Raw genomic sequence first — 20,845 nt, forward strand, 5'->3', positions numbered from 1 at the left:
TGCCAGTGTGGCTTTACACAATGTGACTCACTGTTCCTCAGAAAAGACTACAGTCATGTTTCCATGGTTCCAGCTGTGCCACACCCTCCGGAGAACCTTTCTGAAACATGGGTGTGGTTAATACATAAGAGCCTCTTGGAGTCTTTGGCATAAAACATCAACTGCAAACAATCATCTGTGCCTTTTTCACCCAGATGAGTCATGGTTCTGTACAGTGGTGACTGACTGAGACCCAGTCCATTTAATAAGGTCAGTATTTGTGTCTATACTAATCCAGTTTATCTGATTGATGCAGTACTGGTCAGTGCTTCAAGAGCACTGACCAAATGCATTGTTTCACTACAAAGAGAGTCCTTTACATGCAGCCTGATAATCCATTAATAATCTGACTAATAGCTCAACTGGAATAGCATTCATGTAAACACCTCAGTCGAAATTGATCAGTCCGATTAGGGTCATGTCACGTGAAAGTCTATACAGTTCAACATGGTGGAGCAGAAACTGGTCTGCAGAGGAGACGAAGTTTATGCTCTGATCTTTAAAAGATGGCGGTAGGACGGATGTCCAGCTTATGTTTCAGAACACGACGTCTTCCTCTCTGCCTTCTTTAAGAAGTACATGTGAAGTATGTTTTTCTGAGTCTGACATCATTTTAATGTCATTGAAAACACAAGCACTGCTCACTGCTGCTCATCTCGCTCTGACTGGATGTTCATTGTCATACTAACATCTACACTAAGTGATGCTTAGTGCGCACCATTTTGGATCGGATTACTTGTAGTGAGCATGTAAACAGAGAATTTCCTTCAGATTGTTGAGTAGAGTGAGCATAAACAAATTCGTCTTAATCTGTAATCAGAATGTGCTTAATGGGATTGTCAAAAATCTTTGCATGCAAACACATCCATTGAATAAAATCATAGGGGGGTAAATATGGTGATAATCTTGTGTATCAGAAGTTATTGTGATGTGTTTTTGCCTCATCACCCCCCTTACATGTGTTGAAATGTGCTGAGGTGCATGTTGATAGCTCTGTTTTCACAAAGAAAGAATGCATCTTTTTGCACTTGTGTTTCTAGCATTAGATTTTCTTTGGCTGTTATAAATGATGAGGAAGACATTGTGCTTCACTTATGATCTCCTAAAAAAGGAAAAAAGAAAATATATCTTTTTATGATGGGTTTGTGCTAAAGGCACGGTGACACATTTATTGCATGTCAGACAAGCCTTTAAATTGAGCTGTGTTTCTGTAAAAGCACTCTGACCAAATGCTCATCAGTGCACCAGTTTGGTTTGGAAAGAGTCTTTTTTTTCCTTATGATTTTCCAGATAAGTGTTTCTTCGAGTATGTTCAGAAGTGCATGTTTTTGTTCGCCATCACCACCACTTTGTTTCAGGGCTTGAAAGGCACATCAAGGACCCATAATGTCTTGACGATGCTGATGTGAAAGCAATTCGCCTTTCATTTCATTTCAGCTTGCCTAAAAGCCTTCCAGTTGATCTGTGGATTTGTAATGTCTTTGCCACATTTATCCGTTAATGTGCCACACAATTTGTCAGATCTCTGACTACTGACTCTTAACGTTACCTCTGAGCAGGTTATTGCATTTTGGTACATTGGCTGATTGAAAAGAAATTGTTCATCTTTTTAATGTTCCATTGGTTAAAGGAGGCCAGCAGGATGTGACAGTTGAAACTGAAGTTGGGTCAGATTGTGTTTCTAATGGAGGTTGATAGCACTTAGATTTTGGTCAGTGGATGTAATGTCTCCAATCTTCAGTGTCAAGCTCTGTTGAATTTATTCAGAGCATCTGAAATGACCTTGATGTTAGAACTCTTCCCATTATTTAGTGGTTGCCTGAAGCAGCTCTTCATTTGCAAATCAGCCGTGTGGTTGATGACACAGCATTGCAACGACACCGCCACAATGCCGCCTCTTCACTTTATTTGTTCGCTTTCTTCCCCTCCTTCTTCAGTGCATTCCGCTTTGTCACTAGTGGGGTTTCTGTTGGAAAGGAAATCAAAGATGCCTCCAGCTTGGCTGCCGTGCCTTCCCGGCAAGGGTGACTGGTTTATTAATAAAAGAATAGCTTTACGTTTGCATGAAGTCCCTGGGAACAGACTACCAGGAGAAGCTAGAATATCCTAGCAGAAAGAGTTTTATTGACCATTTGTGACCAGTACATTGGATTACTTACCTGTGCTGCTCTCAGAGTTGCAGTAATATTACAGGGAGATTTGCTCCAAAGAGGCCCTGAATATTCTGTTGTAAGTCCCGTCAGGAAGAAGCAATCTAAACCAAAAAATACGCTACACACCTTGATGTATGTGTAATCAATCACATTACATGCAGTGCTGGAAGTAATCTCAGTTTTCTGCCAGACACATTTCAATGCAGAGTTCAGTGTTCCTGAGCGTATTGGCAAGCATTACAGAGGTTAAACATTGCAATGACTGTCCGGTGCCTAACTCATGGGCTCCGACACAGGGGCATCCCAGCTTGTTTGAAGTTCCATAGACTGAGGAGCACATTGCACATGGTTTGGTTCAGATTACTTCGTCCTAGCGAGAGTTATTACAGAATATTCGGGGCCTCTTTCCAGTGAATCTCCCTGTGGAAGAGGCGATTGGACAGTAGTGGAATGTGCTATCTGATGTACAATGAGCAGTAATGCAAAAGATGAACAGCGGCGCAGGAGACTTTTCAATGTCTGATTAAATGCAGTAATTACATTAATTGCATTAATACAGAATGTTCACAACCAGTACAGGAAGATAGTACAGTGGTTTTAAGTGACAGCATGAAAAATGTGTACAGGCAGCCTGCATTAGCCGAGGTGTAATGCTTTCCTTGTTTTTATGACTCTACCTCCAGTGGCAGGCAAATCGGTTTTATGCGTGCTTCTTGTGAGCAGAAACGCATTGAAATTACTGCTCAGTGTTTTGTTCCTGCAAATCCTCCCGGTTTTGTGAGTACGAAACAATAAAGAGTCAGATTTTTTCTCTTTACGTCTGCATTTAAGGTATGTTCACTATTTCTTTTTTTTATTTTATTCCCTTAATTCCTCTCTTAACTGATTGACACAGGCCTCAGCTATTAAGAATGCTCAGTGTGAGTCAAGCCACATCTATCCGTCTCTGTTTCGAACTGCTGGTATTGCTGCCTCTTGATTTAGCCTTTGGCTTGGGGTGGCATTCCTCCTCCTTTGCACAGCTGTGGGGTGATGCAGGTCAGTAGCCTTGATTTGTTAAAGCAGCCGTGTAATTGACTGGCAGGTTTTTCCATTGAACTCTATAAATTTGTCTTTTTGGCCAGACAGGACATATAACGTCTGCCAAAGTGAAGGGATAGCCTTCACTTTTTTATTTGTCGTTTCATTATTGCATGCAAATTGAAAAGGGAATTGCTTTGTGTAGCAGTTAGCAGACTTGGGTGGGGGTCTTGGATAGCTACAGGCATGATTTAATAAGCCTTTTTTTGGATTTTGACGTCATAGATAAGGTTTTAATGGAAGTGTGATGCTAAAGTTGATTTAGCGTTTAGGCATCTGCGTTAGTTTTGACATAAGTTTTAGGTCAGAATTTTAAAAAAATATTAGAGAAGCTCTGGACATACATGAGGTGCTGTATTAAGCTCCTGTAACTCGAGTTGAAAAGCTTAAAAATGTAGCAGCAGAGTTAAAATGTTTTGTTGTTTTGTGTTTTTAAAATGATTGTGTTCTTTTATTTTAAAGTTGTTTAGGCATTTATAAACTGATTTGGCTCAAAGGCTCCATATTAACCTGCTTATTTTGGACTTGCTCAGAAGCGCCCTCTAGCATTTAAGAAACCCGTAAGACATTGCAGAGTGGTAATTCTGCTCTCTACAAGTTCACTAAGCAGATTAAAACCTCTGAAAAAAACGTAAGACTCAGGCTCTACACTGCCCTCTGATGGAAAATGGAGTCAAGCTGTCGTACGGTTCTTAAATAAGAGAACATTTATATATGAGAAAATAACATATATAGTAAGAGGTTAATTGGCTTATTAAAACTTACCAAAGAAAACTTACAATTAGATTTTCATGACTATTCAAAAAGGAGAGAAGTCGGACTCGTCCCCATTACCATAAGTGCTATTCTGTGTGTGTATTTATTAGTGATGGGCCAATCTGATGTACTACGTTGGTGTCAGAATACTGATTTTAAACAGATAGTATATCAGTCAGTTGTGACCAGTTCACATTCAACACTGCTTTTTAATCATAGTCAAAACTTAAACAATACAATTGTTGTAGTACAGTGATTACACTACAACTACATAGAGCTGGGCGATATGGCCAAAAATGTTATCATGAGAAACAAAATTCATATTGTTCGGTATTGACACATCACGATAAAAGCCAAATCATCATTTCTTTCAAGTTTGAAGGTTGATGTTTTGCTCCTGGGAGGTTAATTGCTGCTTGGACAGTGGGAGAAAGTGTCTGGTGAGCTGTTTTTATCAGCTGGAAAAGCGCACCTGCAGTTTTTGTAATAGTCATAATTTAAGAAATAAAAGATTATTTTAGCTGTCTTGTGATGAGGCTTGGCTGTCCCGTTACAAGTGCTAAACCAGTGGCCAAAAATGGTGCTAAACTGTTTAGTTTCTCAACACAGTCAGCTTAGTACAAACAGCAAACATTTGCTGGCTCAGTACGTCAGTGATGGATCACACCGTCTTGGTGCCATCAGTCCTAACACAGCCATGTCAGAGCACATCATTGTATTCAAACACCAGCTAGCAGACGACTGGACTTCTCTGTTCTATCATAATAGTTTGAGGGGTGAACTGCAATATATCAACACCAGACAGAGTCCTCCTTTTAGGTACATTTAAACTGAAAGTGGTGCTTTTGTGTTTTGTTTGATCTACAGTGTCATCAGTTCGCCATGTTGTGCGAGTGATGGAGCACTGCTTCTAGTTTGCCAGCTGCTGAAAACGGCTAGCCTGGAAGCCTCACAGCTTCCTCCTTCCTCCTAATTTGCATGAACTCACTTTATTCTTTCACTTTTGTTGCTTTAGTAATAAAATACATCAGCGCTGTAGTTGAAGGGAGCAGACGTGATTTAACGCAACTAAAGCTTGTTAGGATGTGTGGAAAGAGGTGAGTTCACTGTAGGTCAGTACAGTTATGGCACTTACGTAGTCACTCTCACTTGGTCACAGGAGAACAGATCGCTGGTCGCTCCACTCAAACGAGGAATCTATTACTCCACAATTTAGCTGTTGATAAAGACTCGGTTTGCTCGTCGCCCCCTCGCTCTCTAATCATGTTGGAAAAACTCAGAAGTGCGCCCTTTACTGGAGACAGCAGTGTCCTTCCTTGCAATAGAAAACGCCACTAGTGCTTTCTCAAGAACGTGGAGGTGTGAGAAAGTTGTATTATATCGGAAATTTATGGAACATTTTTATCATTCTAATTATCTATAATTAACGTTATCGTTTTTTCGTTTAACCCTACTGCTATGGTTTTGACCGATACCAATTAGTTTAGGTTTCTGAATCAAGTGGAAAAGTTGAATTGGTGCATCTCTAGTGTTTCAGATGAAACACTAGACACACATAGCAGCTCCCATCAGCATCATAACAAGCAGAAACGGTGGCTTAGTAATGCTGAATCAGGGAACAAAGACAAGCCATTTTCAGATTCCTTTGAATTCAATGTTTCAAACAATTAAATGCTTGCTTTTTGTTTTAGTTTTCAATTTGTCTTTTGCTGTGTTCCCCCGACTCCCACTCCCCCACCCCGTAGCCAGTCTTTTTTTCGCCATTCTGAGTGCAGTATCAGGGGAATATTCAGCCTACCCCAGCTCTGTCCCTCACAGCCATTTATCAAGCCACTCTCTCACAATGTTACAGTCTTTAATTAGGATCTAAGTGATTTTTCGCTGCCTTCTCCAGCTCGGCCTGTGGGGACTTGGAGCCCGGAGGAGTGCGAGACAGGGAATGTGAACCAGCCGGGCAAATGCATGTGTGAGGCCAGGTGCGGCTGTCCCTTGAGCCCTGGCTCTGACTGCACAGGGGTTTATTTTCCAGGCCTCAGTGACTGGCAGCAGGTCACTCTTGACGTTTTTTTTTTTTTTTTTTTTCCCCTCTCCATCCACCTGCATTTTGTTTCAGGTCATTGATAGCCTAGAGGTTCACATGCCAGCAGGAGGAGGAGGAGGTGGGGGCACAGGAGAAGGAGAGGGACGAGAGCTGGATTGAGTTTCCCTGGCGACCAGAGGGACACACTCAGGGCGATGACTGGAGCTTGCAGCATGCACGTTTGAGGTGAGGGGCAATGCATGCCATGCTGGGTTTTTCCTGCTCTTCCACAACCTTCTGTATTACAGTGAACTGTTTCTGTGTGTGACTTTATTGCAGCTGTCCTTGCATGTAATTCAAACGATTTTAATGAAGCCTCACTCTGAACTTCATACTTCAGCTGTTTTATATCGATGCATCACACATACTGCCTACCACTCTCAGTCCGTCACGCTTTGACTAATAATCTGTCGTTTGTCCTTGGCTTTATCAGCGTGGGTTGTATGAACACTCATAGGGAGACAGGAAGTTCTTGCGTCTGTCACATTCACACATGAAATCTGCTGTTTAGTCTCTTGCTCACCAAAAATGTGTTCTCTTTCTGAAGTAATACATTTTTACTGCATATTTTCATTATAAAAACTTTTCTGTAATGGACAGAGAGGCCGCAGATTTATGATTTACATCATTTCACAAGCGACGTAGTATAGTACGATATAATACAGAACAGCACGTAGAACATAATTGATATTTTATGCTGAATTCATAGCTTTGAAATCATCAGAGTACAAGGCTTCCTTAAAACTCTTTTAAAAAAAAAAAAAAAAAAAAAAAAGGTGTACTCGCATGTCAGCTTGGGACAGTTTTCTCTGTTTGACTCCAGGTTTTAAGCATGTGTGCATGTACTCGAGTACTCGGATTGCTGTTTGAGGTGCCAGTATTTTAATAGTGAAATCACTGGTTGAGTATTTCATTTGATTATAAGTAAAAGGAGAAAATATACAAATTGAAAATTCAGGCAAACAGCAATTTTGTGTTTTAAGTCCTGAAATATGTGCTGAGTTTGCTTGTATTTGTGAATAGGGTTGTATATTGTATTAGATTTTGCTTCTCAAAACTCGATTGCCATACTGTGAGCATATTGCCAAGGACGTGTTGTTAAGGACATAACTGAGAAGACAGAGAATTTTGCATATATGTAGGAAAAAATAAAACAGAATGTGGCCCATGTAAAAGTTTTTTGTGCCCCCCCCCCACCCCCAGTATGTTAAATGCAGTAAATAAACAGAAATTGTGCACTAATATTTGTAGAAAAATGTTATATTTTAGTTTGTTCACTGTAAAGGATGCCAACTTATTTTCAATTAGAAAATCAATTAAAAAATGTACTTTGATCAGAGATGATCACATTTACTGTTTCTCTGACAAACTAACATGTTCGCAAGCCATCCATGTGGAAACAGACCTCATCAGCATCCATTGTTGTTCCAGTTAGTTCTATTGTAGCTCATTAGCGTCCAACATGAAAACCTACTGATTTCCCTCAGCTGTTTTTGAATAATAAAAGATTATAAAAAATAATAATAACTAAGCATAGAGCCCTACATTCATTACAGCCAACGCCTCTTTTTCTTTGTTTGTATTTGTGGTTTGTTTTTGTTTTTTTTCCTAACCCAGAATTAGCTGATGAGTTTGTTTATTAAACCTTTGTCATTTGTTATTTAATCACAAAATTAGTTAGAATGCACAGTAGTACAATCCTAGTAGGCTTACAACTTGCTAATAGATTTAAATGCAGTAGTGATTTGTGTTCATACATGCTTCTAATAGGGCACGATAAATTCTTCTTTGTATTGATGTCATAACAAATCAGGAGCATATCGGCGCGCCACCAAGAGTTTATTCACAGTATATTGCCATGTGGATGTATTGAACACAAGTCTGATCTCTATACACCTTCGCTTGACCTTAAATTACAATTTGTGTACCTCACAAACCCCTATATCTTATTTTTTGCAGTATTTTACCCCCCCCAGGTCCACTTATAATAATAATAATAATAATAATAATAATAATAATAATAATAATTATAATAATTATAATAATAATAATAATAATAATAATAATAATAATAATAAAATTGCCATGATTAGTTTTCACACGACCATTTTCCAACAGGCTGATGTATATTAATGATCTTTCTAATCAGCTGCCCTCATTCAGAAAGTACTGAGAGCAGAGACTCTCCTTATAACATCTGTGTGAGTGGGTGGGGCTAAACTCCCATAGGCTGTTTATATTTACATTTATGGCATTTGGCACTCTTATACAGAGCGACTTACAATTTGATTATTTTACACAGGTAGGCCAAGGTGGTGTTAGGAGTCCTGCCCATGGACTCTTATTGATATAGTGTAGGGTGCCTGCCCTGGTGGGGGATTGAACCCCAGTTTACAGTGTAGAAGGCAGAGGTGTTAAGCACTACACTACACCAACCACATATTATGTTTATGTGGATATATGTAAATGAGTTAGTCCTCAGTGTGTTGCAGAAACAAAGGACCGGAGAGTTAATGGTACGTTTCGAAACTTGAACGTACAGCTTTAGACTTCTTTATTTAAGTGAAAAATCAGTTTTTCAAATAATGGTTGCCATTTAAATTTTGAGCAGTTAGGAAGAATGCTTTTTTTCTCTCTAAAATTGACAACAAAGGCTTGGGGGAATCACTTTTATACTATTAGCAACCAAAAGCTCCTTTTCCTTCTTGATGCCTAAATCGGTAAAGGACGCAGAATGATCTGACCTCTTATGGTCAAAACAAAGGTTCTTGCTTGTTTAAAAAACAATAAAATCCCCTCATTATTTAATTATTTAATCGTTAGCCCTCAGTTACTTAAGCCGCAGTCTCATTATTTTTGATTCAGTTTAAGGTAAGATTTAAAGAGCTGTGGCTATCTACCGTGTCAAGCAGCTTGGGAGTTTTCTAATAATGAGCTGGGTTATTGTTGCTCACCATCTCTACATCATAATGGGTTTTTCCAGAAGCGTGGATATATGAACCGCAGCCTCCTGTGTCTCGTTAAATTATTCAGACTTGACTGGCATGTGAGCCAGTTGAGCTCACCCTCACCCTGCTCAGGTGCTTGTTAATAATAAAGCACCAGGACACTCTTCTTTGAATTTCGTCTGAAAACCTTGTGGGTTTTTTGGTTAATTGTATGTGTTCTCTTCCTCTTCTCACCCAGTTGCATTTGAAGGCTGTGAGGTGTCTGTTCATATATAGCTCACATTTGTTTAGCTGTGCTTGACACCTGCAGTAGTGACCAATCTGAAACGAATGCATTCAAGATGGGTTAGATTGCCTGGCTGGCTGTCATACCTGTGAATGTGTTGGCTACCTGTGTTCTGAGGGCAGATAGATATTGTGCCTATGTGCGTGGCTCAGTTCCAGTGCATCACCAGCTGACTGTCACGCATGGCTGCCGGCCACAGGCCTTCGCATTTTGTTATTCTCGGTCACATCCTGCTCCGAGCCGTTCGTATCCACAGCAGAGGGCCTGAAACACCACGAAAAAGAACACATTTACAGTCAGTAAATATTTTATGCTTTCAGCTCAGGAGGTGTAAACGGCCTGCAAATATGTGAGTATGCTTGATGAAACATTGCAGGTTTCTGAGCTGCTGTTTGATCTTTACACTTATTTACTTACATTTTAGAGGTGGAACATTTCAGTTTAAAGCCACACAACACTCTTGGCAAAAAAGGATCTAGATAGTACTAAAAGAGTTCTTTGACTCCTAGTAGTAGTGGAACCCTATTTCGTGCTATATAGAGAGCCATCTGGCAATGCAAAGAACCATGCATGCACACAAATGGTTCCTTGAGCATTCATGGTTCTTTACAGAGCCATTGCATTGTTGAAATTGAAAGAAGTAGTGTTACTGAGTCAGGAGGAAAAAGAAAACACTCAAATATGGTTTGCGTTCACTGCTGTGAGATTTATAGCTTCCAGTAAGTCATGCTGTTCTCTAAACCACATCAACAGGTCCACCTGACCTTAGTAAAGACATGGATGCAGGTTGAAAAAGGTTTCGATGATGTATCTTTACAGGAACAGTCTGTGCTATTTGGGTGATTGAGTTCTAGTTTTTTGTTAGCAGGGTTAGCCTAATAGCTCCAGTTCAAAATAAAAAGGGGAAATATGGACTACAAATAGGAGTGCGGGAAAAACTCCATTCTTAGATGCATCACGAAGCGGACGTGAACGATTCTGAATTGATTCATGTCAAAAAACGACATTCTGAATTTTAACTTATAATGTGATGTTGACGGAACGCAAAGGGCGGAACTTGGAAGTGGGTAAGTGCAGCGCCCGGACCGTCTGTGGCGGCACATAAAAACATTACTGGATAAGTGAGAAATCCGACCAGCTCTGCATTAAAAGCCAGGTTAGATCAGGATGCACAACCCAAATGTTAAGAAGAGCCATTTTGTCCTTTCAACAAAAATCAAATGTCTTTGGGAGCCACAACATTTAATGTCTAATATGTCTCAGTGTTTACTGATGTCCTAATATATGCTAAAAATATATACAAGAGCACAGACGTACTTTGCTCTACTTTAAGCTTTAGTTACTGCCACTTTCCTCCCTCTCAGAAGTAGAACAGCTTATTATAAAATGTCTCTCATCCTTCGGCTGTTTTTACGAGGCTGAAGTCGCTTCTTATTCTCAGCTTCTTGTTAGAATTTTCCCATTCCACCTTAAATTCTGCCTGAATGTAGTTGCTGTACCATTTAAGGTACAACGGAAGAATTCGAAAGAGAAGTGACTTCATCTTCACAACTTTTTAGTGTTTGACAGCCAGGAAACCAACTGCACCGCTCACAAATGTGAGTTTAGTCTACTCGCCACCAAATGTTCGTCTTGAATCTATTTGCCTTTTCGTAGCTACTAGCCAGGTGAGACTTCACTGCTATGTGACCTGCAGTCTTCTCAGTTGTTTAGAACCAGGGCTTTCACACTATGTTGCACACTTTGAAGCTGAGATTCAGTGTCCAGTCTCATAAATATATTACTGACAGAGTGACCCCGAACCGGAGACCAAACGACGAGACCAAAACCGAAGTTATAAAATCACTGAATTAAACGGGCAGGGCGGCTGTAACGTACTGCGTGGACATCCATTACTACTGCATCTTATTTCACCCTAACAGCTCATTTTATCACAGATTAGTGGCAGCAGCATCTCGAACAAGAGCAGTGAATGAGAGCCTTCTAGATCATTTTCATTTGATTTATTAATAAAAGATATTGTAAGTAAATGCATTATGCATCACTACAAATGCTTTGCAATCAAGTGAATTACAAATACAAAAAAAAAAAAGATGCATCAATAACGTTTCGATCTTGTTAGCCATCGTCAGTGGCCTCAACTCTTACCTTCCAAGTGTCTTGCCTGTCATATTTGATCAAGTATTGTTAAAGTCACTTTATTTTGAGCTTCTTGGAAGATTTGCTTTGTGTTTGTTTGTTTTTGAGGTCAGCTTTTAATGTTCCTTCACCTACAAATGTAATAAAGTGTGTGAGGATTTATTATAATGTTGCTTGATACGCTTCCCAGTGGGGGTGTACCAGGCATGGCCTACAGGGACAAGACCCCGTAGTTGTCCTAGGACCCATTGGAGGGACTATATCTCAGAGTTGCCTTGTTAGCTCCATTATCATAAGCAATTTGGCAATTTCAGCAAGGTTTGTAGACCCACTGGCCTAGGGACTTATTTTACAGTCGTGTGCCTGACGTCTACACATTGATTTAATGGTCTTTCTGAATTGAACCTCTTCTGACTCTTGCCTCTTGTGGCACTGCTTAATGCAAATTAGCTCAGTCCCTCCATTGTTTACTATTCTAAACTAGGGTTTGAGAAATAAGGCCCAGTTCAAATATACAAAATGTCTAAACCGATCAGGGTACTCGGACTGAGACTGTAAATGGGCCTCAATATGCAAAATGTTTAATAAACTTTAAACATCACTGGCCTTACAAAATGTTCATGCCACTACAAAATGTTTTTGGATTGTTGATTGCAGGACAGGATTACAAAGCATTTTTGGAGATGTTTCAGTGAAGTATTAAAGCACCATTACTTATATACAAATTGTTCAGACTCAAAACTTATTTTGTTGACTATTTTTAAGAGAAGCAGATTTGCACTGTTAAATGTTATATTATATAAAAGTGTCCGTGTTCAATGCTGTCCACTCTGCAAATCCTCTTTGGTGTTTCTTAAACTGCCTTTGCTTTTGTAGACATACACCTCGCAGTATTTGCTTCCTCACTGCGATTTTTCTAGTTTTATTTTCCCTGTTGGTGAAGCCTGAAGCATTTTCTCAAATCTTAAACACACTTTGCTTTAGCCCAGATGCACAGCAGAGATACAAGCCCAGACTGGCTCTGGTAGTGTGAATCCAAGGTTTCCCTTTTCAGAGCTCTTATTCTATAGTCTGGCATTCACCTGAAATTGGTTTTTCTCTAGGTGTGTGTGAAGCACTGCAGTTCTCTAATATCATTAGTACTTCTGGGAGACTGATGTAAAGAGCACCCTTTGAACAGGGATATTATTGAGTAAAGAGGCATAGCTGTAAGTTCTAATTGCATGAAGTCCTGACAGGTTGGTTTTATGAAACGATAATATACGCAAATCAGTCTTTTTACAAACAGGGGCTGCAGGTGAGATTTTAAAATAAAGTCTCGCTGTGACAGATTGGTTTCAAATATTAAAATAAAAGTCAGTATTCAGTGTATGAAGCTGTATGTGTTTTACAGTTTATGTGTTCATGCCCATTGTTACAAATGGCATGAGTGAACTACTGAAATGGTGAAGTGATCTTGTCGGTTCAGCAACAGTGCCATGCTTGTTAACACTAGTTCATTTAAGGATTTGCTCTTTTTATATTTGTTATTTGGGGTGTAGAGTTCATAATTTCTTTACCTATGTAACATTCTACCTATGGATTTTGGAGCCATTTCAAATAAACACAGTGGTAGAAAGTTATCTAGCATAGTCATCCCATGAGCTACAACAAGCAGGTTGTTTCAAGCGATTTTCTTCCCGGGTTCACACATTAATAATGACTTATATGAGCAATGCAGCTTCCTGTGTCCTTTTATCTCGTCTCGCTGTCGGCTTTTCGTTTTTCAGCCCCTCATGGTTAACAATGTTTGTTTTAAATCTGTCCTGTATGGATGGCAGAAAAATAACATGGCTTGTCGTCACAGTTTGATGGAACATTACAAATTGCTTGGGCCTTTTTGGGGTATTCTGCACTGTTTAGAAATCTATAATTAGCTTATATAATAAATAACTACACAGTATATCATGTCACTCTTGTCATCGCAGAGACGTGTATGCAACTTGCTTAGTTTCCATATAGGAAGAACTGCCGCTGTCTGGTCATTAAACAGGAAATATGAGCTGAACAGCTGAGGAGGCACTGCTTGCATGCACAAGACCAAGGGCATATACCACATCACGTTTTCATGCCTTTTTGACAGTTTCATCTCTGGAAAATTTCACAAAGAGTTGTTTGTAAGATCTAATCCCCAGTAATACAGAGCAACATTAATTACTTCACCAGGGGTCTTTAATTAAAATTTAATAAGGTCCAGTTAGAGAAAATTTCCTCAAGCAAAGGTCTGGAACATCATAACATCTAACTTGCATCATGATTCAGTGCCATATACTGTAAACTGAAGTAGGCTAGTAGGTATATGAACATCTTATACAGCCAGCAACTGAATGTCAAATCAAATAAAGTACAATAATATTTCAAAAACATTTATGGTCAGTTTTCTCTTTTTCACAACATGTGAAATAACTTCCCTCTGGCTCACTTTCCTCTCTGACTGCTGTTTCTCACATAGTCCCTCCACTGTGCGTACATCACTCGCTGGAGTCTCAGTGGTCATCGTACTGCACAGATCAGATTGGCTGAATAGAGTCACGTGATATTTACAACGAATGTGATTGGTCTGTGAGTTTCCCGGGCTGCTGAATCCTTACCATAAAGGCTAGAAATGTTACACAGATTAAAATAGAACCACCCTATCGAAATTAAATAGTTCTCCAGTTTTCTTTAGGTCCAGGTCTGCATAGGACACCGTCTGGGTCCGGACTCGGACCTTGGTCCGCATATTGGTGACCTTTGTACTAGACTGTATCTCTGTATAATTTTTAAATAAATTTTGTTGTTTACCCTTTATTACATGCCTTGTAGTATCGAGATTGATATATGTACAGAAGAAATTGTGAATGTTTTTTCCTTTTCATTTCGTTTGCAATACTCGTCAGACTAACAGACTTTGCTTTTTTCTACTTTCTACGTACTTTTTAATGTTTATATACTGTATACATCTGTGTAGAATGTCATATTTGACTCTTCTTGGCCACTGTTTTATCTTTCAGAAAGCCCTGGGCCTGACTACAACTGAATGAGGACATCTCAGAGACACCATCTCCATTTTTGGGTACGCTCATTATTTAGAAGGAACAGCCAATTAAAACTTTGTTGTGTGCGTTCACCATTGGCTTGTGGATTGCTGGGAGTGGCAGCCTCCGGAAATAGCCTTAATTGGCCAACCCCATCGCTCTCAGTTGGGCTCCCCAGTGAAACCCAGTTGTTTCCTTAATGACAGGATGATGCAGACAGTTTGAGCAAAAAGATGCTGCATCTCCCTGATGAAAGAGAGCTCCACATTTTAGACTGCTGTGATTTGCACCTGCCCTTCAAGTGGGAAGATACTAATCACTAAGGGAAAGGGAGGGTTTTGAATCGTGTTGATATTTGAGTCACTTTAATTAGATGTAAAACTATATATATTCTTCACTGCCAGTTGTATTAGATTAGTTCTTCAGTCCTGCATTCAACTGCAAGTTTAGAACATCCTACATGGACGTTTACCTGACTCTCCATTAGTACTTGTATCTGGTATATTGTAATCAATATATTTGCAGTTTTATAGCATTTTTCCACCAGTCTTGCTATTTTTCTGTATTTACCTCATAGTGTTAGGACTAGCATTCACTGTCGTAGGTTTGATATTTAGTGAAGCAGACTGCATTGGCTCGTGCCGGACCTCTGGAATCGGAAAGAGTGGTCATTAGAGAGAGGGGAATGGGCTCTGACGGCAAGAGGAGGGAGTCACTAAAAGGCGGCTTGTGGATTGGCAGCACTGGGCATCATGTTAGTGATCTCTTTGGAATGTTTCAGGCAATTCTTGCAGGTAGATGTAACCTGAGCCTCTCGGCCCATGAGCAGAACGTGGATCTTTTTGTCTTTTAGCTCATCTAATGCAAAGGACTGCCATACTGCCAATGTAATTGCTGTGAAAACAAAGCTGACTTTAGCCTAATGTTCATTTTGTTCATCATGACTTATTGATAATCTGTCTTTGATTTTTCCAAGTGTCAAAGGAGAAGTCCACTTTTGAAGAATGTATGAGTAATTTATTGAGATTCAGACATTTACTGTGGACAGTCCATGATCAATAAGTTTCTGTAAAACTGCGATTTTCATATCAAACCACTGACTTTGTTTACGTTTTGACTGTTTAATTATGCAGCAAATTGGATAAGTTTTTAAAAATTCCCTCTTTATCGCCCGTGGTGTGAGACTTGGCGAGACCTGCCTAATCCGTTAAAATCAACAGTAGGAGTAAAGTAGAAAAAAATGTAATTACAGAATCTGAATCAAAGTCTGCAATTAAAACGTCAAATTCCCCAGCAATGAAAAACTAAGTGCACTCCATTATAAAGGACTGCAGCTCCTGTGTGGGCATGTGTATGTGAAGGCCACATGCTGCAGCAGACTTTTTTGCTATTAACAGTGGAGTCCAAGGCCTGATTGTGCTCTGCTCTGCAACTAAAAGTCCAGTGAAACGCCCCCTTCCCCCAAACGCAGACACACGTACAAAAAACTCATGCCATTCACTGCCTCTGCTGTGACAAACTAGAGGTGTAGTGCTTCTGTAAAAGCTTACAGAGCTTTAGGTGGCAGAAGTGAAGGCCTTAATTCCCTCTTATAGTAATGGCATTCATGAGCGCATTCTGCAACTGAAGAGGGCCACAACGCGGGCTGTGGAATGGTGTGGATACAGAGACTCCTGTTGGTTATAATGAGGCAAAGCATTAGAGATTATTGATTTTCTAATGCAGAATGGTTGGCAGATTAAGTACAGCATTATGCTAAATGTTGTACATCTCCAGTCAAATAACACATTTTTTGAGTGAAAATAAGTTAAAACACCCTTTATGGAGAATAAACATAAATTCAGCATTTTTAGTGCACAGCGTCTGTATATTTTAGTTTAACATATTGGAGGAAAAATACAAAATGTATCAGAACTTTTGCACAAGGCACTTTTTTTTGATAAATTTGATAAATAAACATCCGCTGTGCATTAAAGTGTGGAGGAGTGTGTTCACTGTAGAGCAGTGCTTCCCAGTCTGTGATGTGTGTTTGTACCCCTGGGGGTACCTTGAGTAACACTGAGGATACTTCAAAAATTCCAATATTAATTTTCATTACATTTCATTTAATCAGCCAGCTACACACACTTAGGGAGGTGCTTCTCTGGTACGAGCTACACAGACACCTTCCAGCACATGGCAAACCCGAACTCTAATAGATTGGCATTTTTCTTCTTTATTCTAAAATGTATTAGAGGTGAAAGTGTTTCACTCCAGCCTCTTCTGTAGCACGGCCCACTTGAGAGGAACTAAGAATAATAAATTGATCACCTTATTGTGGGCTGTTTTGTGCGTGAATGAAGTGAGTATCCTGTACCGAGTGCTGATAAGGGCTGTATGATTTTTGTAAGACGTGTACTTGAGTTAGTTTCCCTTTCACAGATGAGGTTTAGTTCGTGGTTGTAGTGAGCTATTAGTTTGTAGCTGCTGTGATCAACGCTTGGCCATTGGCCTTTTGTTGACATGTTTGTAGTGCTGTTAAATGCTGAGCGGGTGATGTTACTATGACAGACTCACTCTGTGGCTCAGGTTAGTGAACATTTTGTTGCCCCCTTTCCTTTTTTATAGCCGCAGACTCTCTTGTATTGATATTGATGCTGCAGCCTTAATGATTACAAATGTAAGTCCTGAGCACTGACAGGACCTGCAGTGATGCACACCTAGAATATAGTAGTACAGAAACATCCCTAACATTATTTATTCATGAAGTATTATTTGTTTTAGGGTAAACATTTACCAAAATGTCTATTGTACGCCATCAGAAAAATGTACTGTATAAATGCACATTTGTCCACCACCGTCCAATTTTAATATACCCTCAAAAGTACAATAATGGTCTTTAGGCTCAATTGTGTTTTAATTGAGTTTTAAAGGTACACTATTCACTTTCACAGAGGAAAGAGACGCATTTGTTCCTTTTTATCACCTAATATTTAAAAACAAAAAGTAAGGGGGGAGAATATGCAGTCAACAAATTGGTATCTTTATGTAACCTTATATTTTAAAATAAAAAAAATCAATAAGCCTGTAGTAAAGATGGGGGGGGGGGGGGTTATGGAATCAGTGTAATTTCTCAAAAATAGATATTTGCAATTGAACATGTCGAAATTATGTTCCCTTCTTAACGATGAATATGTACCGCGCCAGTGACAGTTTAGTAACTTTTTATTTTTTCAGAGTGTACATCTGCACTGTTGTCATCACATCATCAAAGTATTTAAGTATTAGGGTGCACTGGTTTAATAAGTTGCAATGTTGCACATTCATCATGGCAATACAGCCATATATGTGTGCATAAAGAGTGAGGGGGCTATGCAGCAACTTGATGAATGTCTGAGGAGGTATGAAACTGAAAAGTTTAGGGACCATTGCTATCAACAATACATGCTTACAAGTGGTGCAACTGCTTGCCGTGTCGTTAGGAGGAAGTCAAGAGTTAACCTGGCCTAGTTTGGGCAGGACAAAAAGGTGAATATTTCACCAGATTACTCAGGATTTGATTTGTAAATGGTGGACAAACCCAAACCTTGTCACATCCCGAGCCTTCGAACAAATTGATTCTTGTTTGCTTAGATAATATTGGGGGTTAAAAGCAATCCAAATGTTACTGCTCCTTTCTTGACCTCGTACAATTGTAGAGTACCAGTTTGTTGTTGTCTACTGCAACTCCCACTGCTGCCTTGTGTGTGTTGTTTGTATGGGTGTTTTATCGTGGAACATAGCAAATGACATCAGTTCAGAGCCTGTTACTGTTTAGCACAGCGACACGTTTTGACGGCAGTGCATTTGAGCCTGCCTGTACGTGTGAGTGTGTGCGTGTGTGTTGGAACTCCTCCCTGGCATGTTAGCAGCCCTGCATGGGAATGCAATTGATTTTTTTTTTTTTTTTTTTTTTTTTTTTTTTTTTTTTTTTTTTTTTTTTTTTTTTTTTTTTGGAATGCAGTGACACACCAGTTTATTCCCAGTTTGTTGCTCTTATTTTATTAGTGAGAAGGTTCTCTTGAAATGGGTTCAGTTATGAAGATTTCTTTTCCTGTTAAACATTATGGGGAAAAAAAAAAAAAAAAAAACATTATGCAAAGATTCATGAATGCAGATCCTGATAATGAGAAAACAAGGGATGGGATTGCAGCGATCATGCAAGAGCATCAGTCTTTCGTACAAGTCAAGTCAATTAGAATTGAAATTCTTTATTATGACTATGGAAATTCCCTTCCATGATTCATTAGTGGATATTTGGCTGTTTAAAGATCATGGGTTTAGTTCTGCTGTTTTAAACCAAATTAGCAGTTGTTATTTAATAGATAAAGCATGGGTCTTGAGATTCAGATGCTGATAATCTTTTGAAAAACATATTTCCAGAAGTTGGCTATGGTTGGGCACCACAAAAATACATGCAGAAAAGTACCTGTGGAAAAAGTATATTATATGCTTGACGATCGCTCATCATATAAATGTATGAAAGAGTGAGCAGGACATTTAGAAGACAAATTCAGATTAGTCCAGATTTTTCCCAGTTAGGCTGAAAAACCCAAATCCATAATCCATAATCGTTTGTATTTTTCCCAGATAATTGAAAAGTGACTTTTTTTTTTTTTTTTTTTTTTTTTGTGGAGTATTACCTATTTTGTGGCATTTGTTCAGGGTTGTTGCTCTGTAAAGGGAATTTAGATATATTTACTAGAGATAAACAATGACAATTGAGTCACAATGGCATCAGTGGATATTTTCCTAAAAAAAAAAAAAAAATCAGCATTTGACAGACGTTTAGACTGGATTAGTCTTTCAAGCCAGTGTTTCGTGACATCTGCGTGTCTGGATTCTGGTTATTTTACTTGATTGATGATCCCTTACAAAGAATGCTAATTGATGTACCTTCAGTCCCAGTTTGTACGTTTTATGACTGCTTATTGGCAGACATACATGAGAAATATCATATCGGCATCAGCCCAGAATTCCCATATCAGTACTCCCCCAAGACCTACATTAAAAAGACTGACCTTCGAGCAAGGGGTCAGCCCTGTGTCAATAGGTGTTTGCAGTGAAATCAGGTTGAGTTTTCCTGTTCTAAAGTTAGCTTGCTGTGATCAATGAGACTCATGCAGTCAGGCAGCAAGCAGATGTTCAACAGTTTGTCTATTCGAAACATACTCCAGATTGTAATCAATTGCTGCCTTGAGGGTGTGCCCACTTCTTCCTTCTCCTTACCAATTTTGAATCTCTATCAGTCCCTTTTTTGTCCCCTCAATCTCTTGCAAGGCTTACATCCTACTGTTTGTCTTTCCCCACACACACATTTACACATTTTAATACACACTCTGTCTGTGTGCACTCCAGAGGCAGATTTTTGAAAAGCACTCTACACCACAACATGGGCATTGGCAGATGTTTGATGGTTATTTGAAGTGGCATGCCCCTCCCTCCTCTCCCCAAGCTCTGATGGTCTGCCTTTTTTTTTTTTTTTGGTTACTGCCCAGTGCTGCTGCATTCATCAAAGCCTATTGATTCAATCTGCTTTTTCATGGCAGTCGCTTGGGGAGGTGGAGGTAGGGAGTTAGGGGAAAGCCAGTGCAGAAAAACTGAGTGGTCTTTTTACACAGGGCAGGACTCAGGGCTGGTGTGTCTGCCATTCCTCATGCTTTTCTTTTGGCAGGACTGACAGCCAGTGTTTGGACGGACGCTGAGCTCCCAGCATGACGAGCACCGCCCCAGCCCGGAAGCCGTACCGTAAGGCGCCTCCACAACACCGCGAGACGCGCCACAGCTTGCCTGTGTTCCGGGATGACCTTAGCGGGAGTCACCCAGCAACTGGCAGCCCTTCGCTACCAGCACAGCCTGATCCCAGCCAGGTAATTTACCTCCAAAAACATTCTCCCATTTTGCAGCGCACGCACTTTACTGGCCCTTACCCAAAGTGCCTGGATAGTCCAGAGGCCTCCGATGTTTTCTCATCATCATGGTCGTTAGCCTCAGACAGCGAACTGGATGTTTCTAGTCTCTCTAGCTTGGATGTCACTGTCCTCCCTCCTCCACGGATATTCAGCCATGGTGCTCTTAAAATGGACCTCCTTCGCAAGCAGCAGAAGGGCATGAACCGGTTTATCAGTCGAAGCGAGGACCTCTTGACATTGTCAGGTGAAGAGGACCCTCCCACCTCAGAGGGGTCGCAGCAGTGTATTCATGGCAGTTCACCATCCCACTCTAGCCGAAGCGGAGAGCGCTCCTTGATTTTCAAAGAGCAGGCAGAGATTCTTGCTCCCAAACTAGAA

General features: G+C 39.9%; 1 protein-coding gene across 5 annotated transcripts in view; it reads left to right on the forward strand.

Moving 5' to 3' along the window:
* tjap1 (tight junction associated protein 1 (peripheral)) overlaps positions 1–20,845 on the forward strand; it is a 97,669-nt gene that overhangs the window by 35,354 nt on the left and 41,470 nt on the right. For all 5 annotated transcript variants that reach the window (XM_017690660.2, XM_017690659.2, XM_017690661.2 and 2 more), the window contains 3 exons: positions 6,142–6,294; positions 14,514–14,575; positions 20,230–20,425. In XM_017690660.2, the coding sequence (XP_017546149.1) occupies positions 20,270–20,425 (156 nt within the window). In that variant the 5' untranslated portion in view covers positions 6,142–6,294; positions 14,514–14,575; positions 20,230–20,269. The remainder of the gene's footprint in view (positions 1–6,141; positions 6,295–14,513; positions 14,576–20,229; positions 20,426–20,845) is intronic.

The sequence above is a fragment of the Pygocentrus nattereri genome, chromosome 5, assembly GCF_015220715.1.
Source record: "Pygocentrus nattereri isolate fPygNat1 chromosome 5, fPygNat1.pri, whole genome shotgun sequence".
NCBI classification, from domain to species: Eukaryota; Metazoa; Chordata; class Actinopteri; order Characiformes; family Serrasalmidae; genus Pygocentrus; species Pygocentrus nattereri.